We start from the raw sequence: 21,012 nt of genomic DNA on the forward strand, positions 1-21,012 counted from the left end.
TCTCTCTCTCTCTCTGCCCCTCCTCTGCTCATTGTCTGTCTCTCATAAAGAAATAAAGATGTTAAAAAAATTATAAATAAATAAAATAATTTTGTCACATAGCATATATAGTGACTTCTCAACACCTCCTCCTCTGATAATTTTCCCTATTTCCCCATTCTTTACTTAAAATGACTTTATAACAATTTGTTATTATGTATCTCTTAAGTTTATTTATTCAATAACTTATTCCCTATTAAAACGTGCCTTCCCAGAGCAAAGGAATCCTGTCTTATTTACCACTGTGTTTCTAGTGCCTAGAAAGTACCCAGCACACAGTAGATGCTCAGTGAAAGCATTGAATGTTCAGTGTTTCTAAGTATTAGCTGTGTTAACCCCTAGCAATAGCATTTGTTTCTCTCAATTCCCAGTCTTACTTACTAGGTGATCTAAATTACATGTAGTTGTTTTTTCTCACTTTAGTGTTTTAAACCGATGCTTAAAAATAAATAACCAACACAATATGTACTGTTTCCACTTAGTAACCTACTTTTTTTGAAAATCTATTTATCTGTAGGAAGTCAGAGAATCAATGAAAATTCAAGCAAATTTCCCTGAGGCAGAAAGTAACCAGAAGGTGAGTCCATTTTGAAAGAGGAGTTTTGTGATATGGAGTTTTAATCTAGTGAGAAAATATTGTACCTCAAACCAATATCCTGGAATTTCTCAATAAATTTGAAAGGATTGGTTAATTTTCACATGCAACTATACCATTCTCTTATGCTAATTCGCCTTAAAGGTTATACAGTGATGACTCTGCCTCCATATTTGTTTGGACAGTCAATTTTATTCAGTGCAGAACGAGTGTATACTCTCAAAATTTTCTAGGAGATTTTCCTTATTTTTATCATGTATATCCATTTCATAAATTCAATTCAACAAGCATTGATAATATGTCCACAACATGCCTTACCCCATGCTCCTTGCTGTAGGAATGCAAAAGGAATCTATAACAAGGTTCAAAGAACCATTAACCATATCAAGATTACAAGAAAAAAAACCATGACTTGGGGTAAAGGGTAAGGTTGGGGTAGAAAAACATATGAGACAGCATTTACTAAAATGAGATAGTGAGCACAACCAAGGACCTCACTTTAATATTGCCATATATGAGAAGCTCGTGCCACATTCAGTGGTGAATGGTTGAAACGTTTCCCCTAAGATCAGAAACAAAACAAGGGTGCCCACTCTTACCACCCCTGTACAACATAGCACTAGAAGTCCTAATCAGAGCAGTTAGGCAACAAAAAAGGCAAATAGTTACATAGCTTAATGACAAGACTATTGCTCTTAAAACATCTTTTATTCTAATTCTGGTTCTGATATTTATTAGCTTTGTCAGTTTTCATGAGTATATTACTGGTTACCTCACAGAGTTGTTAGAAGGATTAAAATATGCAAATTGTCTCACATAATATTCTCAAAAATATGCAACTCTTATACCTGATAAGAGGAATGAAACAGCAATATTAAGTTAAAGAGGAATGATTCATGGGGAAAGAAAGATTCAAAATTTAGTCATTCATTCAATGTAAATTTTATTTTAGACCTATTATGTGTCAGATCTTTTGGATACTGTGTTGAAGAAGATGGCCATTATTTCTTGAAGTCCACATTTTAATGGAGGAAGACAAACAATGAACAAGTTTGAAAAAAACCAACAACAACTCAGAAAAGAAGATAGTGAATGGCTGTGACAGGACAGAGAGAGTTGCCTGGAGTTGGAGAAGCATAGGAATGACCACTCTGAACAGGTTACATGTGAGATGACGAGACCTGGACATTCAGTTATCCATGTGAAAGGGGGAGGAATATTCCAGGCAAAGGACCACAGGGGCAAAGCTCAGAGGCAGGAGTCTGCTTGGTGTGGGTGGCCAGTGTAAACGGAGTGTAGTGAAGGAAGGAGTGACATAGATGAGGGTCCAGAAGTAATTCTGGGCTGAAGAAAGAATGCCTGGAAGGTCATGGAGCAAAAGGATCTCTTCAGATGTACCTGCTGCACCCCTTGAAGTTGTGAAGGGAAACAGAGCAAGTAAACCACTTTGGAAAGAAACCGCAGCTTAAGGAATGAGACCAGCGAAAAGGAACTTGGCTAGAATATAAAGTCATGGTTTGTGTAAGTTCATAGAAGAGAACTTCAGATTTAAGCAAAGGAAATTTGATTCATAGTTACTACTTATGCTTTTCTTTTCTTTTTTGATTTCAAGTTTTTATTTGAATTCTAGTTAGTTAACATACGTGCTAAAATTGGCTTCAGGTGTAGAATTTAGTGATTTATCACTTACACATAACACCCAGTGCTCATCACAAGTGTCCTCCTTAATACCCATCACCCATTTAACCCATCCCCTACCCACCTGTCTCCATCAACCCCTGGTTTGTTCTCTATAGTTACCTTTCCTTAAAAGGTATATATGGATGGCCAACAGAAATTCATCATGCATTCTAATGCCTTCCAGGGCTTGTCTCTGGATTCCATTTCCTTATGGGTCAAATCTTAGTGAGAAACTTTTGACAAAACAAGTTGTTAAATGCTACGTACATTATATTCTTTATAAACAACCCTCCTAAAAATTAAAAGTATTAGGGAGTCACAATTTATATTTTTAAACAGGCTTTCTGCTTTGAACTTTTCATATTACTCATCAAGAGACCTTGTAGCTTTTTCTCTAATTTTCCCTACACTATTCCAGTCTCAGGGGCAGATTCAGTGATTTTCGTATCTGAATTCCACATGCATAGCATTAAAATATGGGTGAATAATGATGTATATTTCTTTCAAAGCAAGTAGATATTATTTAAATAATGGATATTTTCAAAACCATGATACTTTGTCCTTTGCTTTCTTTAAATCTATTTTCAAGAAAAAAACAAAACTTTGCATTCCCACTAACAGTGCAAGAGGGTTCCCCTTTGTCCACAGGCTATTGTTCCTCATGTTGTTGATTTTAGCCATTCTGACAGGTGTGAGGTTATATCTCATTGTGGTTTTGATTTGTATTTCCCTGATGATCAGCGATGTTGATCATCTTTTCATCTGTCTGTTGGCCATCTGGATGTTTGAGGAAACGTCTGTTCATGTGTTCTGCCCAGTTTTAATTGGATTATTCATTTTTTGGGTGCTGAGTTTATAAGTTCTTTATATATTTTGGATACTAACCCTTAAACAGATAAGTCATTTGCAAATACCTTCTCCTATTCCATCAGTTGCCTTTTAGTTTTATTGATTGTTTCCTTTGCTGTGCAGAAGCTTTCATTTTGCTTTTGTTTTCCAATATTACTTGACCATAAAAAAGAATGAAATCTTGCCACTTGTAACAATGTAGATGGAGCTAGAGAGTAGTATGCTAAGCAAAAGAAGTCAGAGAAAGACAAGTACCCTATGATTTCACTCATATGTGGAATTTAACAAAACAAATGAGCCAAGGGGGAAAAAAGAGATGGAGAGGCAAACCAAGAAAAAAGACTGAATTATAGAGAAGAACTATAGGGAAGGAGGATGGGGAGCTGGGTTAAATAGGTGATGAAGATTAAAGAGGGCACTTATTGTGGTAAGTATGGTGCTGTGTAGAAGTGCTGAATCACTATATTGTACACCTGAAACTAATATTACACTGTGTGTTAACTAACGGGAATTTGAATAAAAACTTAAAAAATAAACTTAAATTTATTGAAAAAAAAGAAAAAAAGAAAACTTTGGAATGTCCCTAAATAATCAGGGCTTTTTCTTCTATAAGCTTATAGTAGCACCACTTTATAATGAAAAATGTTTAAATTTTTTTTAACATTTTGTTTATTTTCAAGAGACAGAGCATGAGTATGAGAGGGGCAGAGAGAGAGGGAGACACAGAATCTGAAGCAGGCTCCAGGCTCTGAGCTGTCACCCGATGCGGGGCTTGAACCCACAAACTGTGACATCATGACCTGAGCCAAAGTTGGATGCTTAACCGACTGAGCCACCCAGGCACCCCATGAAAAATAATTTTTAGCTTACAGTGAAATGCCAACCTGCTTCCCAATGCTACCCCCCATCCATATTCTGCCTTGCTACTTGTGTAGTTGTAGAAAAGGAAATTAACTTCTCTAGTCTCTCCTGTATTTTGGGGAAGAGTAAATAAGCTAGCACATACAGCCTGCGTACAATATTCAACACAAAGTAGGTGCTCCACAAATGCTGATTTGTTTTCTTAGTTTAGAAAATTTCTGCTTCAAAATCAGCTCCCTTTACATCTTTTATGTTAATGAAAGATGTTGGAGTAGTAGGTCTTTCAATGCTGGTTCTGAGTCCTTGTGCTGTTCTGGACATCAGCCACCTACCTGTCCCCCAATCCCTAATCTCTAACACGTTTCTGGCCAGGATAAACGTTTTTTTAACTACTTTGGTGAATGATTATCACCATTCTGACTTTGGTAATACAATTTCTTAACCTTCTCTCTGTCGTTCTAGATCCATCACTAAGATCTCATCCCTACTTGGCAACCTGTATCTTTCTCGGTTCACATTACTACTTGAGTATATCTATACTTTATCTGTTTGAGTTCTTGTATAGGATTTAAGGTAACTACCTATGGGCACACTGACCTGAATTGGGATCTAGGGTATATTATTTACCAGTTTTGTCACTTTGGACCCACCTCTTAACTTTTAATAATCTTTATTTCTTCACTTGAAAATTATAGATAGCAAACCTGACCTCAGAATTAATGTGAATATTAAATGAAGTAAAGCATATTAAGCACTTATCACAGTGGCTAGCACAATTGTATACTCAGGCAATCATTTAATTATGGCAAAGTTAAACACACACACAAGCACATACACGCATGAACACACACAGGCAGAGAGAGAGAAGGAAAGTGATTTAATCTTACTGCAGACACAGACACTACTAAAAATGGCCACGTGAGGAAACTCTGACCTGGGCAGAGTAAGGAATGTATCACCCACTTTTCCAACATGAGGAAAGGTATTAAATTAGAGCTATAATGCCCCAAACCAGGTTATTGTAGCCAAGTTCACATGATGCAATTGTCAAATTGTGAGTGGCAAAATATTTACCAGAAAAGAACACCTTTTCTTAAAAAAGAAATATAAGTTCATATTAGCTACCCCTATTCCTCCATGATTTAAATCCTATCATTCATTTGAGGAAAATAAATTGAAAAATGCCTCTCCATCCTATCTTCTTTGGGATTTTTCCTTCTTCCTCCACTTATATCAGTATGTGAACTTGTTCCATCCAAATGAGTCTTTAACTCAGTGGAAAAGGATACACAAATATGTGTCGAGGGAATTTATGTCAATGGGCTCTAAAACAAACAAGCAAAAATATAAAACAGACTGTGCTGTTGTAGTATAACACTGTGGATTGTCAGAAGTAAAATTGTCTACCGTTGGCATTGTCATCCATCATGTTGCCTAAGCAAAACTGCAATCTCAGAGGAAGTAGGAGGGGTGAGAAGTGACTTAAAATGATTAGTTCCGCTCCACAGATGCAGGAGCTGGCGCGCTAAGGACCAAGTCAAGCATCTTAGTTGTGAATTTGTTTGTGAACGTGTCTGTGACTTGCACCATGAGGGAAAATGAAGAGAACATGAAACCACATTTTAGAACTGCATGTGATGGTGAAAAAATAAGTAGGCTATATTTTATTCTTGTTATTTCCTAACAACTTTGTGGAACCTGCAGACAGTCCCCCCCTCCCTCTCCTCCATTCATGCTTCCACGAGTCTTCCTGTTAATGTTAACCCTGCTCCCAAAAACAAAATAAACACAATGTAGTTACTATGAGTCAGAAGGATTTAACATTCATTTTTATTATGACCTTCCCAAATGATCACAGTGGCTAAAACCACCAACTCTGAAGGCAGATTGGCTGAATGTAAATCTCAGTTCTGCCATTACTTGCCTTGTGGACATGGGCAAGTTATTTAAGCTTACTTTGTCTTAATTTCTGCATCTAACTTAAAAAAATGTTGAGGATGATAACAGGCCTACAACCTATGCTATTCAATTCTGTAGTTGTGGCATAATAGCAAGCATTGATAGTATCTAAAAAAATGAGTTCAGCCATGAGCCTATAAAACAGGATCAAGCTATGTTTGGTTAGTGATCCATAGTTGTCAACTGCCTGATTTAGGTCACAGAATTTTAGATAGAGAAGGAACTTTAGGGATCACTTAATTTGACAGCCTTATATTACATATGAGACAACTAGGAGACAGGAAGAAGCTGTACCTTGTCTACCTCCTCTTCACCTCCCCACCCTCCTCCACCAAAAAAAAAAAAAAAAAAAAAAAAAAAAAAAAATCACATAGCTAGTGTGAAAGTAACAACAAAACTAGTTGTTTTTCTTATATAACTTATGGTATCATTTTCATCTGCAGAGTTCTGTTTTTTTTTAATTTTTTTTTAACGTTTATTTATTTTTGAGACAGAGGGAGACAGAGCATGAATGGGGGGAGGGTCAGAGAAAGAGGGAGACACAGAATCGGAAGCAGGCTCCAGGCTCCGAGCCCGACGAGCCCGACGAGCCCGACGAGCCCGACGAGCCCGACGCAGGGCTCAAACTCGTGAACCATGAGATCATGACCTGAGCCGAAGTCGGACACTTAACCGACTGAGCCACCCAGGCGCCCCCATCTGCAGGGTTCTAATAATGATGTCTTATTTTCCAAAAACAAAGTTTTTCCCTGGATTGGATCTCATACTTTCCAGTGCTCTGAAGCTCACTCCCCAGAAGCAGACCAAGAAAGAAAAACTTTTGGGCACGTGATAAGCAAGTAGGGGAAATAAGATAGGGAAGTCGGAGTAAACCAAATAAGGGTGAAATTTCAAGCCAAAGCCATTAGGCAGGTAAGTTTGAGCCTGACTTCACGAGGAAACTCTGGAGTATAAGTTGCTTAAGGATTGCTCTACTGCCCACCACATAATCATTGGTTAATGGGCACCGAGGAGGCTGCAAATTCTCCAGTATTTTCCAGTGGTCCAAAGCTGCCCAGTAGCCCAAGGGGTGGTATACTGAAGAGGGTGAATGCAGGTACTGCTCATAGAAATCACTCCAAAATAATGTGCATGGGGTGGGTGGGTGGTGTGGGGTTGGGAGGATAAAAAAATTATCTGAGGGAATTTAGGTAGAGCACTAGTTTAGTCTTCTGTATGACCTTAATAACAGAGGAAAATAAATAAATAAACCTGTTTGAAGGATTAGACCAGAAATTTCTGCTGCAAGCTAGCTATTTGAAGTTTTTTGTTTTATTTATAAAAATTCATATTGTATTTTACCTTAACATCTCAATGATTACTTGAGGTTCTTTCCAAAACTATGAGTTTGATTTGCAAGCTTCAAAAGTTGTTTTAACTGATATCTGACTTTTTTAACTTTAAATTTTAGGGTTTTTTTTTCTTTCTTTCTTTTTTTTTTTTTAACCATCACTCTCCTACTCCACTTTCTTTGTTTTCTGGTAGAACATCAGTTTTTATCCAAATAACATCTTAATGATTTTCTCTTCTCATTCCCATTTATACCTCCCTCTCCATATAGAAGGACGGAAGGGGGCAGCCAGTTCCTTGTATGCCACATAACCCCACTCCCTAGAGGAAAAAAAAGAGTAAGCATTCATTTCACTATTCAGGCTTCTTGCAGTAAATTCTTCAGTGCTTTTCCCGTCTAATTTTAAAAGAATCTAAGATGTAATGTTTCTTCCCCACGTCAGTTCAGCTTCACACTAAGATTAAAATGATCTATGATGCCATGGCATTCCTTTCAGATCTCACGCCCCTTTGTACGTGGAAGTGACATACAAGATCCTCTCAAATTACTAGTATGATTTATATAACATGAGAAGTGTTTTGTTTGTTTACTTCGTTTCCTGGTAAAGATCTTACCATATTTTCCCAGTAGTGTTTTGTTTTTTGTCTTTTTTCCCCTTCTTTATTGCTCCTTGCTCCCTGACCTCTCTGTATTGTTGAAGTTTATATGACTGCTTTCATGCTACTACTGCATACTTAAGTTCCTACAAAACCTAAAATATTTACTATCAGAAAAGGTTTTCTGATCAAAATGATGTGGCAACTATAACATAGCCAATAAATGATCAAAGGATGACTGGATTCCAGATCTTACATCTATTTACATAACTTGAAATCCTCATCCTGATGTCAATGTTTTCCACATCACGGCTGACATTGCCAGTCATTCATTTCTCTAGCCAGACACTGGTTTGCCAATGAGGAAACTTACCTCAAATGTTTCCATTACCCACCCTTCTAGGTCCATTTCAAATCACATCTATTTTTTTTCAATGTTTATTTATTTACTTTTGAGAGAGAGAGAAAGCACAAGTTGGGGAGGGACAGAGAGAGAGAGAGAGAGAGAGAGAGAGAGAGGGAGACAAAGAATCTGAAGCAGGCTCCAGGCTTTGAGCTGTCAGCACAGTGATCAACATAGGGCTCAAACCCACAAACCATGAGATCATGACCTGAGCCAAAGTCAAATGCTTAACTTGCTGAGCCCAGGTGCCCCCAAATAGCATCTCTTCAGTAAAGGCTTTCTCATTTAATTCTAACCGGTTGTGGTCTATTTTTCCTTCAATCTTCCTTGGATTAGGTTCTTCTTGGTCTATACCTTTCTTGTGACATTAATATTCTACTGTTTAATTATTTTTTGCTATCCTCCTCACTCTGCTACAACTTCCTTGAAAGGAAGAATCTTTTTGTTTATCCCAGAATCAAGAACACTTCCAAATACATAGATGCTCAGGATATTCATTGAATTACTGAATTAGATTTTGATAACCTACATATAGAGATGACTTTGCTGTTTTATGATGTTCAGTTTCATCTCATATATTCTGGGTGCTGGTCACTCACACTAGTGACATTTGATAATTATAGTGTCTTAAGAGTTAGAAGGCTTTCACTGTAGCCTAAACTATGAGAATTTCTCTTTTAGAACTTTGACAGATTGTTCCTGCCCAAATTATTTAGTCAGTTTCCCAAATGTTTTTATACCAGAATTTTTATATACTACCTACATTATTTTTGTCAAATGCATGTGCCACCTGCTCTGTTATTTTTGTCAGTATTTTCTTGAATTTACTCACCTTTAGCTTGCATAAATGTATTTTAAAGAAAGGCAGTATCACCACCTTTTGTGTAAATTTAATATTCCTGGCCATAAATGGAATATAACCATAATAAGAAAGATCAATACAATTGGATCTGAAGATTTACATCTCTCAGTTAAAATAGAGAAGGAACAAAGTTGTTAGGGGAATATTGATGACATGTTGCTACCAAACTGAGACTTTCTTGGCAGTTTAATCAGGATGGAAAGAAAGCTGATATATGTTGTGATACTATCCTATTTAAATCTCTGTCCATATATCTACAATCATCTCCTGAAGCATCAGGGTTTACATGCGAACTTCTCAGTAAAGTGCATCTTTGAAGCCTACCAAACTCCCAAAGTACTCACTGCTTCTTGTTGAATTATCATTGGCTCCAACAGCTAAGTCACTTAGTTCTAAACTCTCATTACAATAAAGTATGTCTAGCAAAAAAATAAAATAAAATAATACAATTTTAAAGGTGGACAAAGAGGGGTGCCTGGGTGGCTTAGTCAGTTAAGCACTGGACTCTTGATTTCGGCTCAGGTCAGGATCTCACAGTTTTGGGGATTGAGCCCCACAGTGCGGAGCCTGCTTGGGATTCTCTCTCTCCTCTCTTTCTGCCCCTCTCTGTGCACACATTCTCCCTTTCTCTCAAAAAAAAATAAATAAATAAACATTTTAAAAAATGGACAAAGGACCTGAATAGACATTTTTCAAAAGAAGACAAAAGAATGGCCAACAGGCACATGGAAAAGTGCTCCATGTCAGTAATCATTAGGGAAATGCAAGTGAAAATCACAATAAGACATCAACTCACACCTGTTTCAATGGCTAGCATCAAAAATACAAAAGATAACAAATGCTGGTAAGGATGTGGATAAAAGAATCCTTGTCTACTGTTGATGGGATTATAAACTGGTACAGCCACTTTCTAAAACAGTATGAAGGTTCCTCAAAAAATTAAAAATAGGACTATCATATCATCCAACAATTCTACTTCTGGGAATATATTCAAAAGAAATAAAATTACTATGTTGAAGAGATATCTGCACCCTGACATTCATCCATAGCAGCATTATTTACAAGAGCCAAGACATGGAAACAACCTAAGTGTCCACTGATGGATGAATTGATAAAGAAGTTGAAGAACACATACACGATGGAATAAAAACCAAGGAAATGCTGCCTTTTGTGACAACATGACGGAAATTGAGGGAGTTCAATGCTAAGTGAAATAAGTTAGACAAAGACATACACTGTAAGATCTCACTTACATGTGAAATCTAAAAAACAAATAAACAAATAAACAAACAGACTTGTAGAAAAAAGAGACCAGAGTTGTGGTTACCAGAGGTGGAGGGGAGGGGAGGGATAATTTGAGGAAGGTGGTCAAAAGGTACAAACATCTAGTTGTAAGATAAAGAAGTACTAGAGATGTAATCTACAACATGAGGACTATAGTTAACACAGCTGGATGGCATATTTGAAAGTTGTTAAGAAAGTAAATGCTAAGAGTTATCACAAGAACAAACTTTTTTCCCTTCTTTTGTATCTATATGAGATAATGGATATCACTACACTTATTGTGGTAATCATTTCATAATATATGTAAGTCACATCATTAAGCTATACACATCAAACCCATACAGCCCTATATGTCAATTATATCCCAAGAAAACTGGGAATTTTTTTTAAAAAAGATACATTACACTAATAACAATAACACTGATAGATATTGGCTGTTGGGCTTTCTATCCTGAAAGGCACTGTCTTTATTTTATAATGCAATGGCTGTGCTCTAGGCTACCACATACCACATCCCTCAGTAGGACACTTCCTTTATGGCTGTTAATAATTTATTTGAACCTGAAAGCAAATTCATTTTCTCAGGAAGTAGGAACAAAACGTGTCTTCATGCAGTTTCTAATATGGGAGAATTATGTTAAAACATGAAAGGAAACATTGGTTGTTATCACCTACTCTTAAGGTTTCCAATTAAAGAAAATCTTCATTCTCACAGACTGACTACTTCTCCTCTCCTCCTTTTCTGCGGAGAAGCTTTCTCAATCACAAAATCTTGACACTTTCATAATATTGTGAAAGACAAATAATATTAGAACTTACCTCATAGTATTTTGTGAAAATTAATGAGGTGTAGACAGGTGAGAACACCAGTATCAGGAAAGGTCATTTGGTATCAACAATGACTTACGTATCATGGTTAAATACCAAACAAAAGTATATTTTTATTATTAAGAAAAATCACATATTAACACTAATTAAGAGGCTATTCTATGATTATTAATATGCTACTATTCTATTTAAATACTTAGCAAAAATGTTGCTGTGGAATTCATTCATTCAATATATATTGATAAGGTTTTACTATGTGTAAGTAGAGCTAATACAATTATTTGACATTAATATTATAATGTTTTTACTAATAGGTCTTAGTTACTCAAATATTAATTTATGAGGACCTTTTATCCCTGGTTATTCTCATTCATAATTTTATTAATTTATATCATTTTCCTACATGTATTTACTTATGTTTACTCAGTTATACCATGACTTTTTAAAAACAGTTTTCTGGGTGATTGTTTCACATATGATTATGTGAGCTGCTAAAATGTAATGTAGCAATCATCCACCCTTGACATGAATCTGAGAGACCAGATGTCCTAGATTGATATATTCATTCATTCATCCTTACTGGCCAGTTGCAGGGACATTCATGCAAGACAGATATGGTGAATTTGGATTCTTTTTCTAGCAACATTCAAGTCCCCATGTCATAATTCCTGTATCTAAAACATATGGTTAGTAATAATTCCTATTCGACCTCTAGTAGATATCTGTGACTTTATCTGTTCAGCATCCATTTCCTCTCTTTCTGGTAACAGAACATTAATAGTCTTACTTTGGGTCATTATTCCTCAACCATTCACAGTCCATATTGTCTGAATATGGTTTATCCCAGCTTCAGGATCCAGGGCAAGTGACTGGTTGATGATAGGAGTGGGATCCAAGCCCCCATAGAATTGGGTGGTGTAACAAATTGCTCATCTTCTCAGTGTTGCTAAACGAAGCCAGTTTATGGTTGTCTTTGGAAGCCAAACTTCATAAAACAGAACTTTCAGCCTTCTCAATTTACCTGCACTCAGAGTTGAACACCCTTAACATGACCTAGTATTCATTTACTTTAGCTAGTTTGAATTTGGTTTCTGTCCCTTTCAATCCCAAGAGCACTGAATAATATACGTCACAGAGTTAAATGAGTAATTGTTGATGTTCATCACAGAATAAACAAGCTAGTAATCAAGCACTCAATATGTATTAGTCATGAATAATAATTGGAATTACAATTTATCAATTAATGAGTGTCTCATACAAGTTAGGTGAATGCAGTGAGCATAGAGAATAATAAAATAAGAATACAAGTCCCTTGTAGAATTAGCAAATGGAGATGTTTCTGAAGGTAATTTAAAGAAAAAACAAAGCAAAACAAAAAAGCAAGACTCTACAATTGGTTTAGATTGAAGTAGGGAAAGGACTAACTTTCCTTGAAGCTGATGACAGCTGGAGATTTTCACAACCTTCATATGCCCGAGTCCTCTAACTCATGGAGACCCCATGACATATAAAATAAAACATATTAAAAATGTATATTTCCCATGTGAAATTTAAGTTTGATAATTATAGACATAATATTATGTTTTATAGACATTTAATTAAACATTAATTTCAGCATTTAGTTTGCTTTTCTAATTTGGGGCTAATATGTACATTTTTTTTTCAAGATTCCAGCATTTTTATAGGCCCTCTAAAGGCTTGTAAACCTAGGTTCTCTAATTCAGGCATCTAGTGGATACATAGTCCTGGTAGAGGAGCATCAGGAAAGGGCCTCAGCGTGGTGTGACCCACATCCTGGAAAACTCCATTGGTCATAGTGGATTACCTATCTTTGGCCATCCCTCAAAAGTCATCCCTAAGTAACCAACAAACCTGAAATTTTCAAAAAGTTACTCCTTAGAATCTGCAATGTCACTGCTCGTACATCAGTTTTGTTCCTTCACTTGTATTGATGAGGCACACCTCTCCTCCTCCTTCAGGTTTGGAGAAGTGGTTGGTAAAAAGATAAGGGATGTGGTGTTTTGTTACTACTGAGACTGAATACAATTAGTATCCCCATGGTGTCAGAAGTTAGGCAATTTCCTCATTTAACAATTTTACCTCCATTTGGAGCATCAGTAATTTCATTTTGTACTTTAAGGTACACTTTTTCTGTACTCTTCAAGATCGATTAATTTGAGGTGGTGCTGAAAGGTAAAAGGACCTTCAAAAAAATCTGGTAATTCAAGCCCTGAAAATTTCCTGTTGGTCATCTGATTGTTATCAAATCTCTGTTAGATGCAGAGATCCTTTGGGCTAAGATTTTATTTTGTTACATTAACTCACTAGATGAGACATGCTGAGAACTGACTGTAAAGTAGACAAATTTATGGAAGTTTTATTTATAAAGTTGATAGTTATCAGGAAAGGCCTGAGTCCTTCAGTATTTTCTTATAAACTGTATAATCTTATAGTCACTTAATTTTTGCTTATATTTCTTCATATATGAAAATATTGTAATAATAACCTTTCATAGGCATATTGTAAGGATTAAATATTATTATTATATGCAGAGAATTTGAAACACTATGTGACACATTAATATTGCTATACTATTATTACATGTTAATTTTCAGTTAAATAGTTTAAATTGGTTTTTATGGCATCAGGCTTACTAAGGCCAAGAATTTTACAGAAACTCAGACTTAATGTTAGTCTTAAACTGTTGAAGGAGAAACACTCAGGACTCAGTGAACATAGAATTCACATTTCTAATTCTGTGTGATAAAACATCATTAAGACATAGGCGCATACTTTGCAATTTATAGTAATTTAGAGATAATTTTTATTTTCCAGTGTCTGCGAAAGCAAGGTTTGCCAGACATATAAATAAAGGGTATTTTTAATTAGCATAAGAGAAAAAAATATTTTATAACAGTTAAACTACTCTAGGATCCTTTAGCATATACAAATAAATAAAGGTGCATTAATGCATAAGATATATGTAAATATTGTTTAAAAATGATTCTTATTTGTATATTACACTAGGTTCCAGGAAGCCATATACTTGGCACACTTTATTAGTAATTGGTAAGTTTATATTATTGTATGTACTGAAAATAATAAATGTATATTTTCTTCCTACATAGTGTTTCTGATGTTCTCACTAGTATTTAGTATTACTGAAATTTCTAAATATTATTTTATAAGACCCCAATCAATATTTAAAGCTAAAAGATCCATTATTCATTTAAAAAAGTAATAGTACTTTTTTAAATACTTTTTTTGAAAAGTAATCATTTAAAAAGTATTTAAATGATTTGGCAAAATAGGTAACCCATGTTCCATGAAACCTTCCCCAAAATCATCACTGCTGATGATTCACCACCAGCAGCAGGTCAGTGAAACTGACCTGGCACCGTGGGCATATTCCATACTTGTTCTTCATCAGATGAAAGGCTATGATACAGAATTCCACATTACCCCCTCCCAATGGAGTTGTGTTAGTTTCCAGGGAAGGAATCAGGGTGGCAGAGGGACAGAGTGCATTACCTTCTGTATTTTATACCATATGCACATAATGTCTACTCCAAAATTAACATACATTTTAAGAATTTAATACAGCTGAACAGTCCTTTATCAGAATATTCTCTTTCCTTGGCTTTTATCACCACAGTATCTTCCTCTTACCTTTTAGGCCAGTCCTATTTTGAGTCTTTTGATGGCTGTAACTGTCTTTTACCAGAAGATTCTCTTCTAGATCCTCTAGTATCCTCATTCTGCTCATCCTCCTGACAGAAGTCTTATGTGCTCTTATGATTTAAGTTATTTACACCCTCAGCATCTTCAAATATATACTCATTCATTAAAACATATGTATTAAGTGTCTACTATAGGCACTAGGTACTGGAATACAGCAGTGAGTAAATCAGATAAAAATCTCTGTGATTTCTTTTTAACTTTTATTCCATGCAGTAAGATGAAAATAAAATGTGTAAAATATAATACGGTAGTAATATTTTCTAAAGAGACAATACAAAGCAGGAAAGGGCAACAAAGGTGTTAGGATGAAACATGGAAATTTTCTATTGGTCCCACCTCAACCCTCACTTCTGGGCTTCAGGTGCATATATCAAAACATCCAGTGTGCCTTGGATGTCTAGCAGGTACCTTAAACTTAAACTGTGACCCAAACTGAGTGTATTATCTCCAGCAACTTTCTTCTAGCACCACTACTGAACTACTCAAACCAGAAATGTGTGAGTCATCTTTGGATACCTCTCTCATTCCCCATATTCCATCTGTCACAAAGTGTAGTCAGTTCTATCACATAACTTGGGCCACTTCTCTACATCTTTACTGTCACTATCCTAATTCAGGTGAACATCAATTCTCCTCTGGATTCCTGCAAAAACAGATCTCACTACAGCTACTGCCATCTTCCTCCAGTGTCACTAAAACTCATCCTGTCATTCCCCTACCTCAACAGATCAATGGTCCCAAATTGCTACTGCCCAGATCTCTAACTGCATCACTCTTGGGACCACTCTTACCCTTCTCCTTTAGTCTCAGGGTTCTTCCTTCATTCTTCATCTATGCTATCCTCTCTTGGCCCAAGATATTTGCACATACTATTTCTTCTTCCTGGAATATTCTTCCCCCAACTCTTCATTAGGCTAACCCATCTTTCAAATCTCAATTGAAGCATGAATTTATCCAGCAAGTTGTATTCAAATACTCAAACTGGTTTATTTTCAGCAATTATGGATTCCATAATATCCTGTCTTTCCCACTTTACACATCATGCTACACCAGTTATTACTTCTATAATGGCTCTACCCATGTGGGAGTGTGAACTCCAAGAGGATAAGGACCATGTCTGCCTTTACCACATGTCATCCCCAGTGCTTGTCAAATAATGTTTGACATAGAGTAGGTGCCCAGTACATATTTACTGAATAAATGAATGACTATTTTAGTAAAGATTAAGGGCAGATGATTGATGATTGCTTTTATCTGGCATTTATATGCTTCATGCACAGAGATGATTTTGAGTCATGATCTCTAAATAGTACTTACAATTTTGTCTTCTCATTGTGTATCTGGGATCACAGAGGATGCTCTCCAGCAACTGATACATCTTCAGATTCCAGTAGTGCCCTCCCTTGCACATTATTGTTCCAATTTTCACATTCCTAGGTAGCGATATCAGTCTTCCGGAGAGAAGTCCTAGAGAAGTCCTAGAAGTCTGCTGTACAATAAAGACCCATTTCAGGTATAAGTTGATCTCAGGTTTTATAGCTAGTGGAAATATCTCTTTGATTATGTTAGTAACATCTATTGGTAATAGATATCCCTGAGATGTTACCACAGAGAAAATATTTTTTTCTCCTTTTGATTGGTTTCAATACATTGCCTTTTTAACCTTAATTCCCTTGAAATGTCTGTTTCTCTCTTCTCAAGCCAGTCTACGATAATTGCATTAAATTTATGTCCACTCAGACTATATAGATTAATGCTATTAAACCTTGTTGGTTTTCCTGTCCACTCATTATGCTTTATTATTAAAAATTGTTAATATTTGTTAATTTCATGCCAAATGCTCCACATATATTTATGTCATTGTAAAATCAAATGGAGAAGGTGCAATTATCATTCTCAGTTTTACACAGGAGTAAACCATGGCTTAGAGAGGCTAACTGACCTGTCCAAGTCACAAAGATACGGAGTAATCAAACTGGGATTTAAACCCAAAGTTCTGCCTCCAGTTCCTTTGAAACTCTGAGTTTGCACTGTGCTATTGTTTTACATGCTAAGACACAAGTTATTTTAGCTCTTTGCCCACCTCTCCCTTAATTTTCTGTATAAGGTAAGCCTTCAATAAGTACTTGTTTAACTCTTCACTGGGCTGTTATTATTACTGCTGAATGGCAGTATTTGTGGTACTGTTCTTTTTACTGATTTTTTCTTTCCTAACCCAAACTGAAGAGAGCGTAAGCGGGAGAAGCTGGCAGTGCAGAAAGTGCAACAAGGATAAATAAAAGTCGGAAGGAAAAGACAAGATTGCTAGGGTTTCACCAGTTAGTTACTTGGGATTCAAACTGCTTTAGGAATCCGCTGGACGTAATGCTAGTAATCTAAACTTTGTTCTTCCTTCAGGACGTTCGCTTGTGTAAAAGATTCCCATTGTAGAGAAATGTAAAAAGAAATGGAGGAAAATTGGCAATTTTGCTCTATCATGGGTCTATATTTTGGTTCCTGTAACTCGCAACCTGAGTAATTAATGATGGAAGAATTACAGATTTCACCTTTCTCGTTTATGGCGCTGATTTTCACCTGTCCCTAATTCGGAAACTCCCTTACTCAGTGAAGGCACACAGCTCTTCCTTCCCGCTCGCGTTTCCTCCCAGGGGCGCTTTCGGATTCCCGCCTCAAAGCCCTCCCGCCTCCACCCTCCCCTCGGAGTCATTCCCCCAAGCCTCCCTAGGATGACCCTCTGACCTAGGCGGGGGAGGAGGGAGGTTGTCCGGAGGTAAATGGGTCAGGAGCAAGGCTCGGACCTGGACCGCGGGGAGGCCGGGGTGCTGCGGGGACCGAGAGCCGGCCGAGCGCCGCCAGCCCCTGCCTCGGCTGCGGGCGGCGAGCGCCCCTCCTCCTCTCCGACTTGGCCGGCAAGCGCGCGCCTCCCACTCCCGCAGCGGCCGAGGGCTCCTCGGGCCGGGGGAGCTGCGCCGCGGCCGAGAGCCGGCAGCCGGCAAGGTCTCGGACGTGGGAACCAAGGCTGTCTAGTCTAGTGGTTAGGGACGCTGGCTTTGGAGTCCAATTCTGTTTCCACCTCTCGCCTCCTAGGTGACCTTGGGCGAGTTGCTTCGCTTCAGTGTGCCAGTTTCTAAATCCATATGGGGAAACTGAGCTGAGGGCTAAATCCTAGGATTGTTGTATTAACAAAGCACTCCAGGCAAGTAGTAAGCGCTCAGTTAATAGACAGCAACGGTCAGCCCTCAAGAGTGAGAAGCGAAAACTGCTCTGGGTCCAAGGATGTAGGTTTGCGCTCTCGCTTTTCCAGTTCTGCACCGAGGAGTAGGGGGAGGGGCCGCCGGGAGCATCTGCCCTCCCTCCCCTCCCCCCCTCCTCCCCTGTTCCAAGATAACTCGGGAGTAGCGGGGAGGCATTCGTCCCAGCCTTGGGTTCGGGCTCCTTAACGCGGCCCAGATCCCCCAGCCTAGTGGCAGCCCGCGGCGCCCGCAGCACGTCTCTCTCCCGCGAGCTGAGGAAACATTTCTGCCCTGAATTGAGTATCTCCCTCCCTCTCCGACCACAGAGCTCGCTCGCTGCCTCCTCTGGGACTCGGCAGCCGTGGGGAGTCCGGCAAAGCCTCGGGCGGGAGGGAAGAGACAACCTCAGGGTGTGAGAGTGTCCCCCCGCCCTGGGAAGGGAAGCGAGGACGAGGGGTGGCGCGGAGACCGGGGGAGAACACCGGGCCCCCTGGCGCTCCTGGGCCCCATCCTCATTTTGCTGCCTTCTAGGGACTGCTCTGGCTTTTCCCGTCCCGAGGCACACACATCCCCGGAACAGCCAGGTGTCCCAGGCCGCCACACGCCCGGCTCTCCGCCTAGGGCAGAGAGGCCGGAGGCTCCAGCTAAGCACGCGGCGGGAGTGGGCGGCGAGCGCCAGCAGGCGAGGTAAGGAGGGACGGGGGGCGGGCTGCGGGTGGGGAGAGTGCCTGCACGTGCGCGCGCCTGTGCGCGTGCTCCGAGGGGGCGTCGGGTGGGGGTCCGCCCCAGGGCCACCCGCCCTTCCTGCACCGTGTCCCCGCCCCAGCCCCCTCGCACCCCGCACCCAGGCTCCGGTGCTAGCCACGCGCGTTCCCCACGCCCCCGTGTCCCAGCACCCCCTGATCCAAACCCCACCCTCCCCACTAATAATTTCCCAATGCAGAATCAGACCGAAACCTGGAGAGAGAACGTTGCCTTTCTGCTCCCCTCGCCCCCCCCCCCCCCTTCTATAAATAATCCGGACTAGCGGGTCAGGCACGTCACACGGCAAGAAACCGGGACCCCGACGTTTTCTTCTCTGGGAATAGGGGGTAAAGGGTGAGGAGAAGGAGAAAGAAATCGCTCGTGAGTAGTGAAGAAAAGCTTGCTCCTTGACTCCTAGAAGAGACCAGGCACCATTTTATTCTTTTCTTTTTCTTTCTTTTTTATTTTTCCATTTCTTATTCTCTACCCCCCCTCCCCGCCCCAAATCCAATGGATTGCTCAGCACTTCTCCCATTGGTTTCTTTCCTCCCTCCCCCTTCGACTAATGCACCCACCGTCCCTCCCCCCAAACCCCCGCCGCACAACCCCCACCTCCAGCACACGTCTCGCCCCACGCAGGGGATGCTATTCTCCAGGAAATAAAGTTCAAACTCCTCGCCTCATAGGCTTGCTGAGACCAGAAATGGGCTCCCAGGCACCCGTCTTCCACTAGCACTCCACACCTGCTGTCTTTTAAATTCCTAATCTGGTTTTGCATTTTTAAGAGGAAACATACATACACGCCCCAAAAACCCACAACCCGTGAGGTGCAAAACTGCCTCCCGCAACTACCAAAACTTACCCGAGGCTCTAGTTGTTTTTGTCTTAACGGAAGGAAAACAAAGATTTTACTCTGGGCCCTCCAGTGGGGTGATATTCAACTATGTATATGTTGTACACATATATGTTTTTTCTTTCTCCCCTTTAATTTTTTTTTTTTTTTTTTTTTTTTTTTTTTTTTCCTTAGCAAGAAAATCTGCTCGGTCCCAGGCAGCCGCCGCTGCCCCTTTGATGTTTTGGTACACCGTGCGCATGCGCCTCACATTAGAATTACTGCACTGGGCAGACTAAGTTGGATCTCCTCTCTTCAGTGAAACCCTCAATCCCATCAAAAACTAAAGGGATGTGGAGAGTCCGGAAAAAGGGCTACTTTGGGATTTGGTCATTCCCCTTAATAATCGCCGCTGTCTGTGCGCAGAGGTAAGTGTGCCCAGCATTTCTCTTTTTCATTTCACTTTGAAGGGCTCTGTCTGCATACCTCTGTGAGCAGGGATCTGTAGTGAGGATCGGATAGATGCTGAAGACGCTGTGCCCGCTGCCTTATTGATGCCTGTTTATTGTCTTTTCTTTTTTTTTTAGTGTCAATGACCCTAGTAATATGTCGCTGGTTAAAGAGACAGTGGATAGACTCCTGAAAGGCTATGACATTCGTCTGAGACCAGATTTTGGAGGTAATGGGGTTGCCTTGGAAATAAGAAACAGCCTAGTTATAGCCTAAGCTGTCTTTTGAGCTTTGTGTGCGCTGTGCCTTCCCTCTCCCTATTGTTGGCTGCATGTGGTATATCGGATGTGTCTCTGTGTTACCATATTGAGAAAGTGATCCAAACTTAAGCCTATTTGTCAGTATCCAGCACTTAGATGGTCTTTCAGTGAGACCCTCTTAGAGTTTATAGGTGACTGCTGTTATTCACCTTCCCTGCTAAAATCCTTTGCTTCACCGTCTTTGCTTCATTGAGATATGAGCCTCTTAAGTTTAGTTAATGGTGTACCCAGAGAACCTGGCTTACTGGAGGCCATCGTGAACATTTTTGAGAATAAAATGTGCAGGCAATTGGTTGAAAAGTGTCATTAATCCCCTGTGCCCGCCTACTTTGGAAGAGTTCTGGCATGGTTTAAAGTGGCTGGTGTCTGGGTATTCTCCAGTCCTGGAAGCCTCACTGCTTAGGGC

The 21,012-nt window shown here is 39.3% G+C and overlaps 1 protein-coding gene and 1 long non-coding RNA gene across 6 annotated transcripts in view; one reads left to right on the forward strand and one right to left on the reverse strand.

Annotated features, from left to right (window-relative positions):
• Positions 1 to 20,078, reverse strand: part of LOC123611182 — a 40,662-nt gene extending 20,584 nt beyond the window's left edge. Inside the window, exons 1-2 of one of the 2 annotated variants that reach the window (XR_006718481.1) lie at positions 19,867 to 20,078; positions 16,345 to 16,516 (exon numbers count right to left, since the gene is read on the reverse strand). This is a non-coding gene — a long non-coding RNA (uncharacterized LOC123611182). Of the gene's footprint in view, positions 1 to 16,344; positions 16,517 to 17,573; positions 17,688 to 19,866 lie in introns of those variants that run through there. The other variant, XR_006718482.1, reaches the window with a different exon arrangement.
• GABRB2 (gamma-aminobutyric acid type A receptor subunit beta2) overlaps positions 18,423 to 21,012 on the forward strand; it is a 237,053-nt gene continuing 234,463 nt past the window's right edge. Inside the window, exons 1-3 of one of the 4 annotated variants that reach the window (XM_045502749.1) lie at positions 18,423 to 18,947; positions 20,036 to 20,264; positions 20,424 to 20,515. In XM_045502749.1, the coding sequence (XP_045358705.1) occupies positions 20,188 to 20,264; positions 20,424 to 20,515 (169 nt within the window). In that variant the 5' untranslated portion in view covers positions 18,423 to 18,947; positions 20,036 to 20,187. Of the gene's footprint in view, positions 18,948 to 19,265; positions 19,386 to 20,035; positions 20,265 to 20,423; positions 20,516 to 21,012 lie in introns of those variants that run through there. The other 3 variants (XM_045502768.1, XM_045502759.1, XM_045502779.1) reach the window with 3 other exon arrangements.

This window comes from Leopardus geoffroyi, chromosome A1 (genome assembly GCF_018350155.1).
Source record: "Leopardus geoffroyi isolate Oge1 chromosome A1, O.geoffroyi_Oge1_pat1.0, whole genome shotgun sequence".
Classification (NCBI taxonomy): Eukaryota; Metazoa; Chordata; class Mammalia; order Carnivora; family Felidae; genus Leopardus; species Leopardus geoffroyi.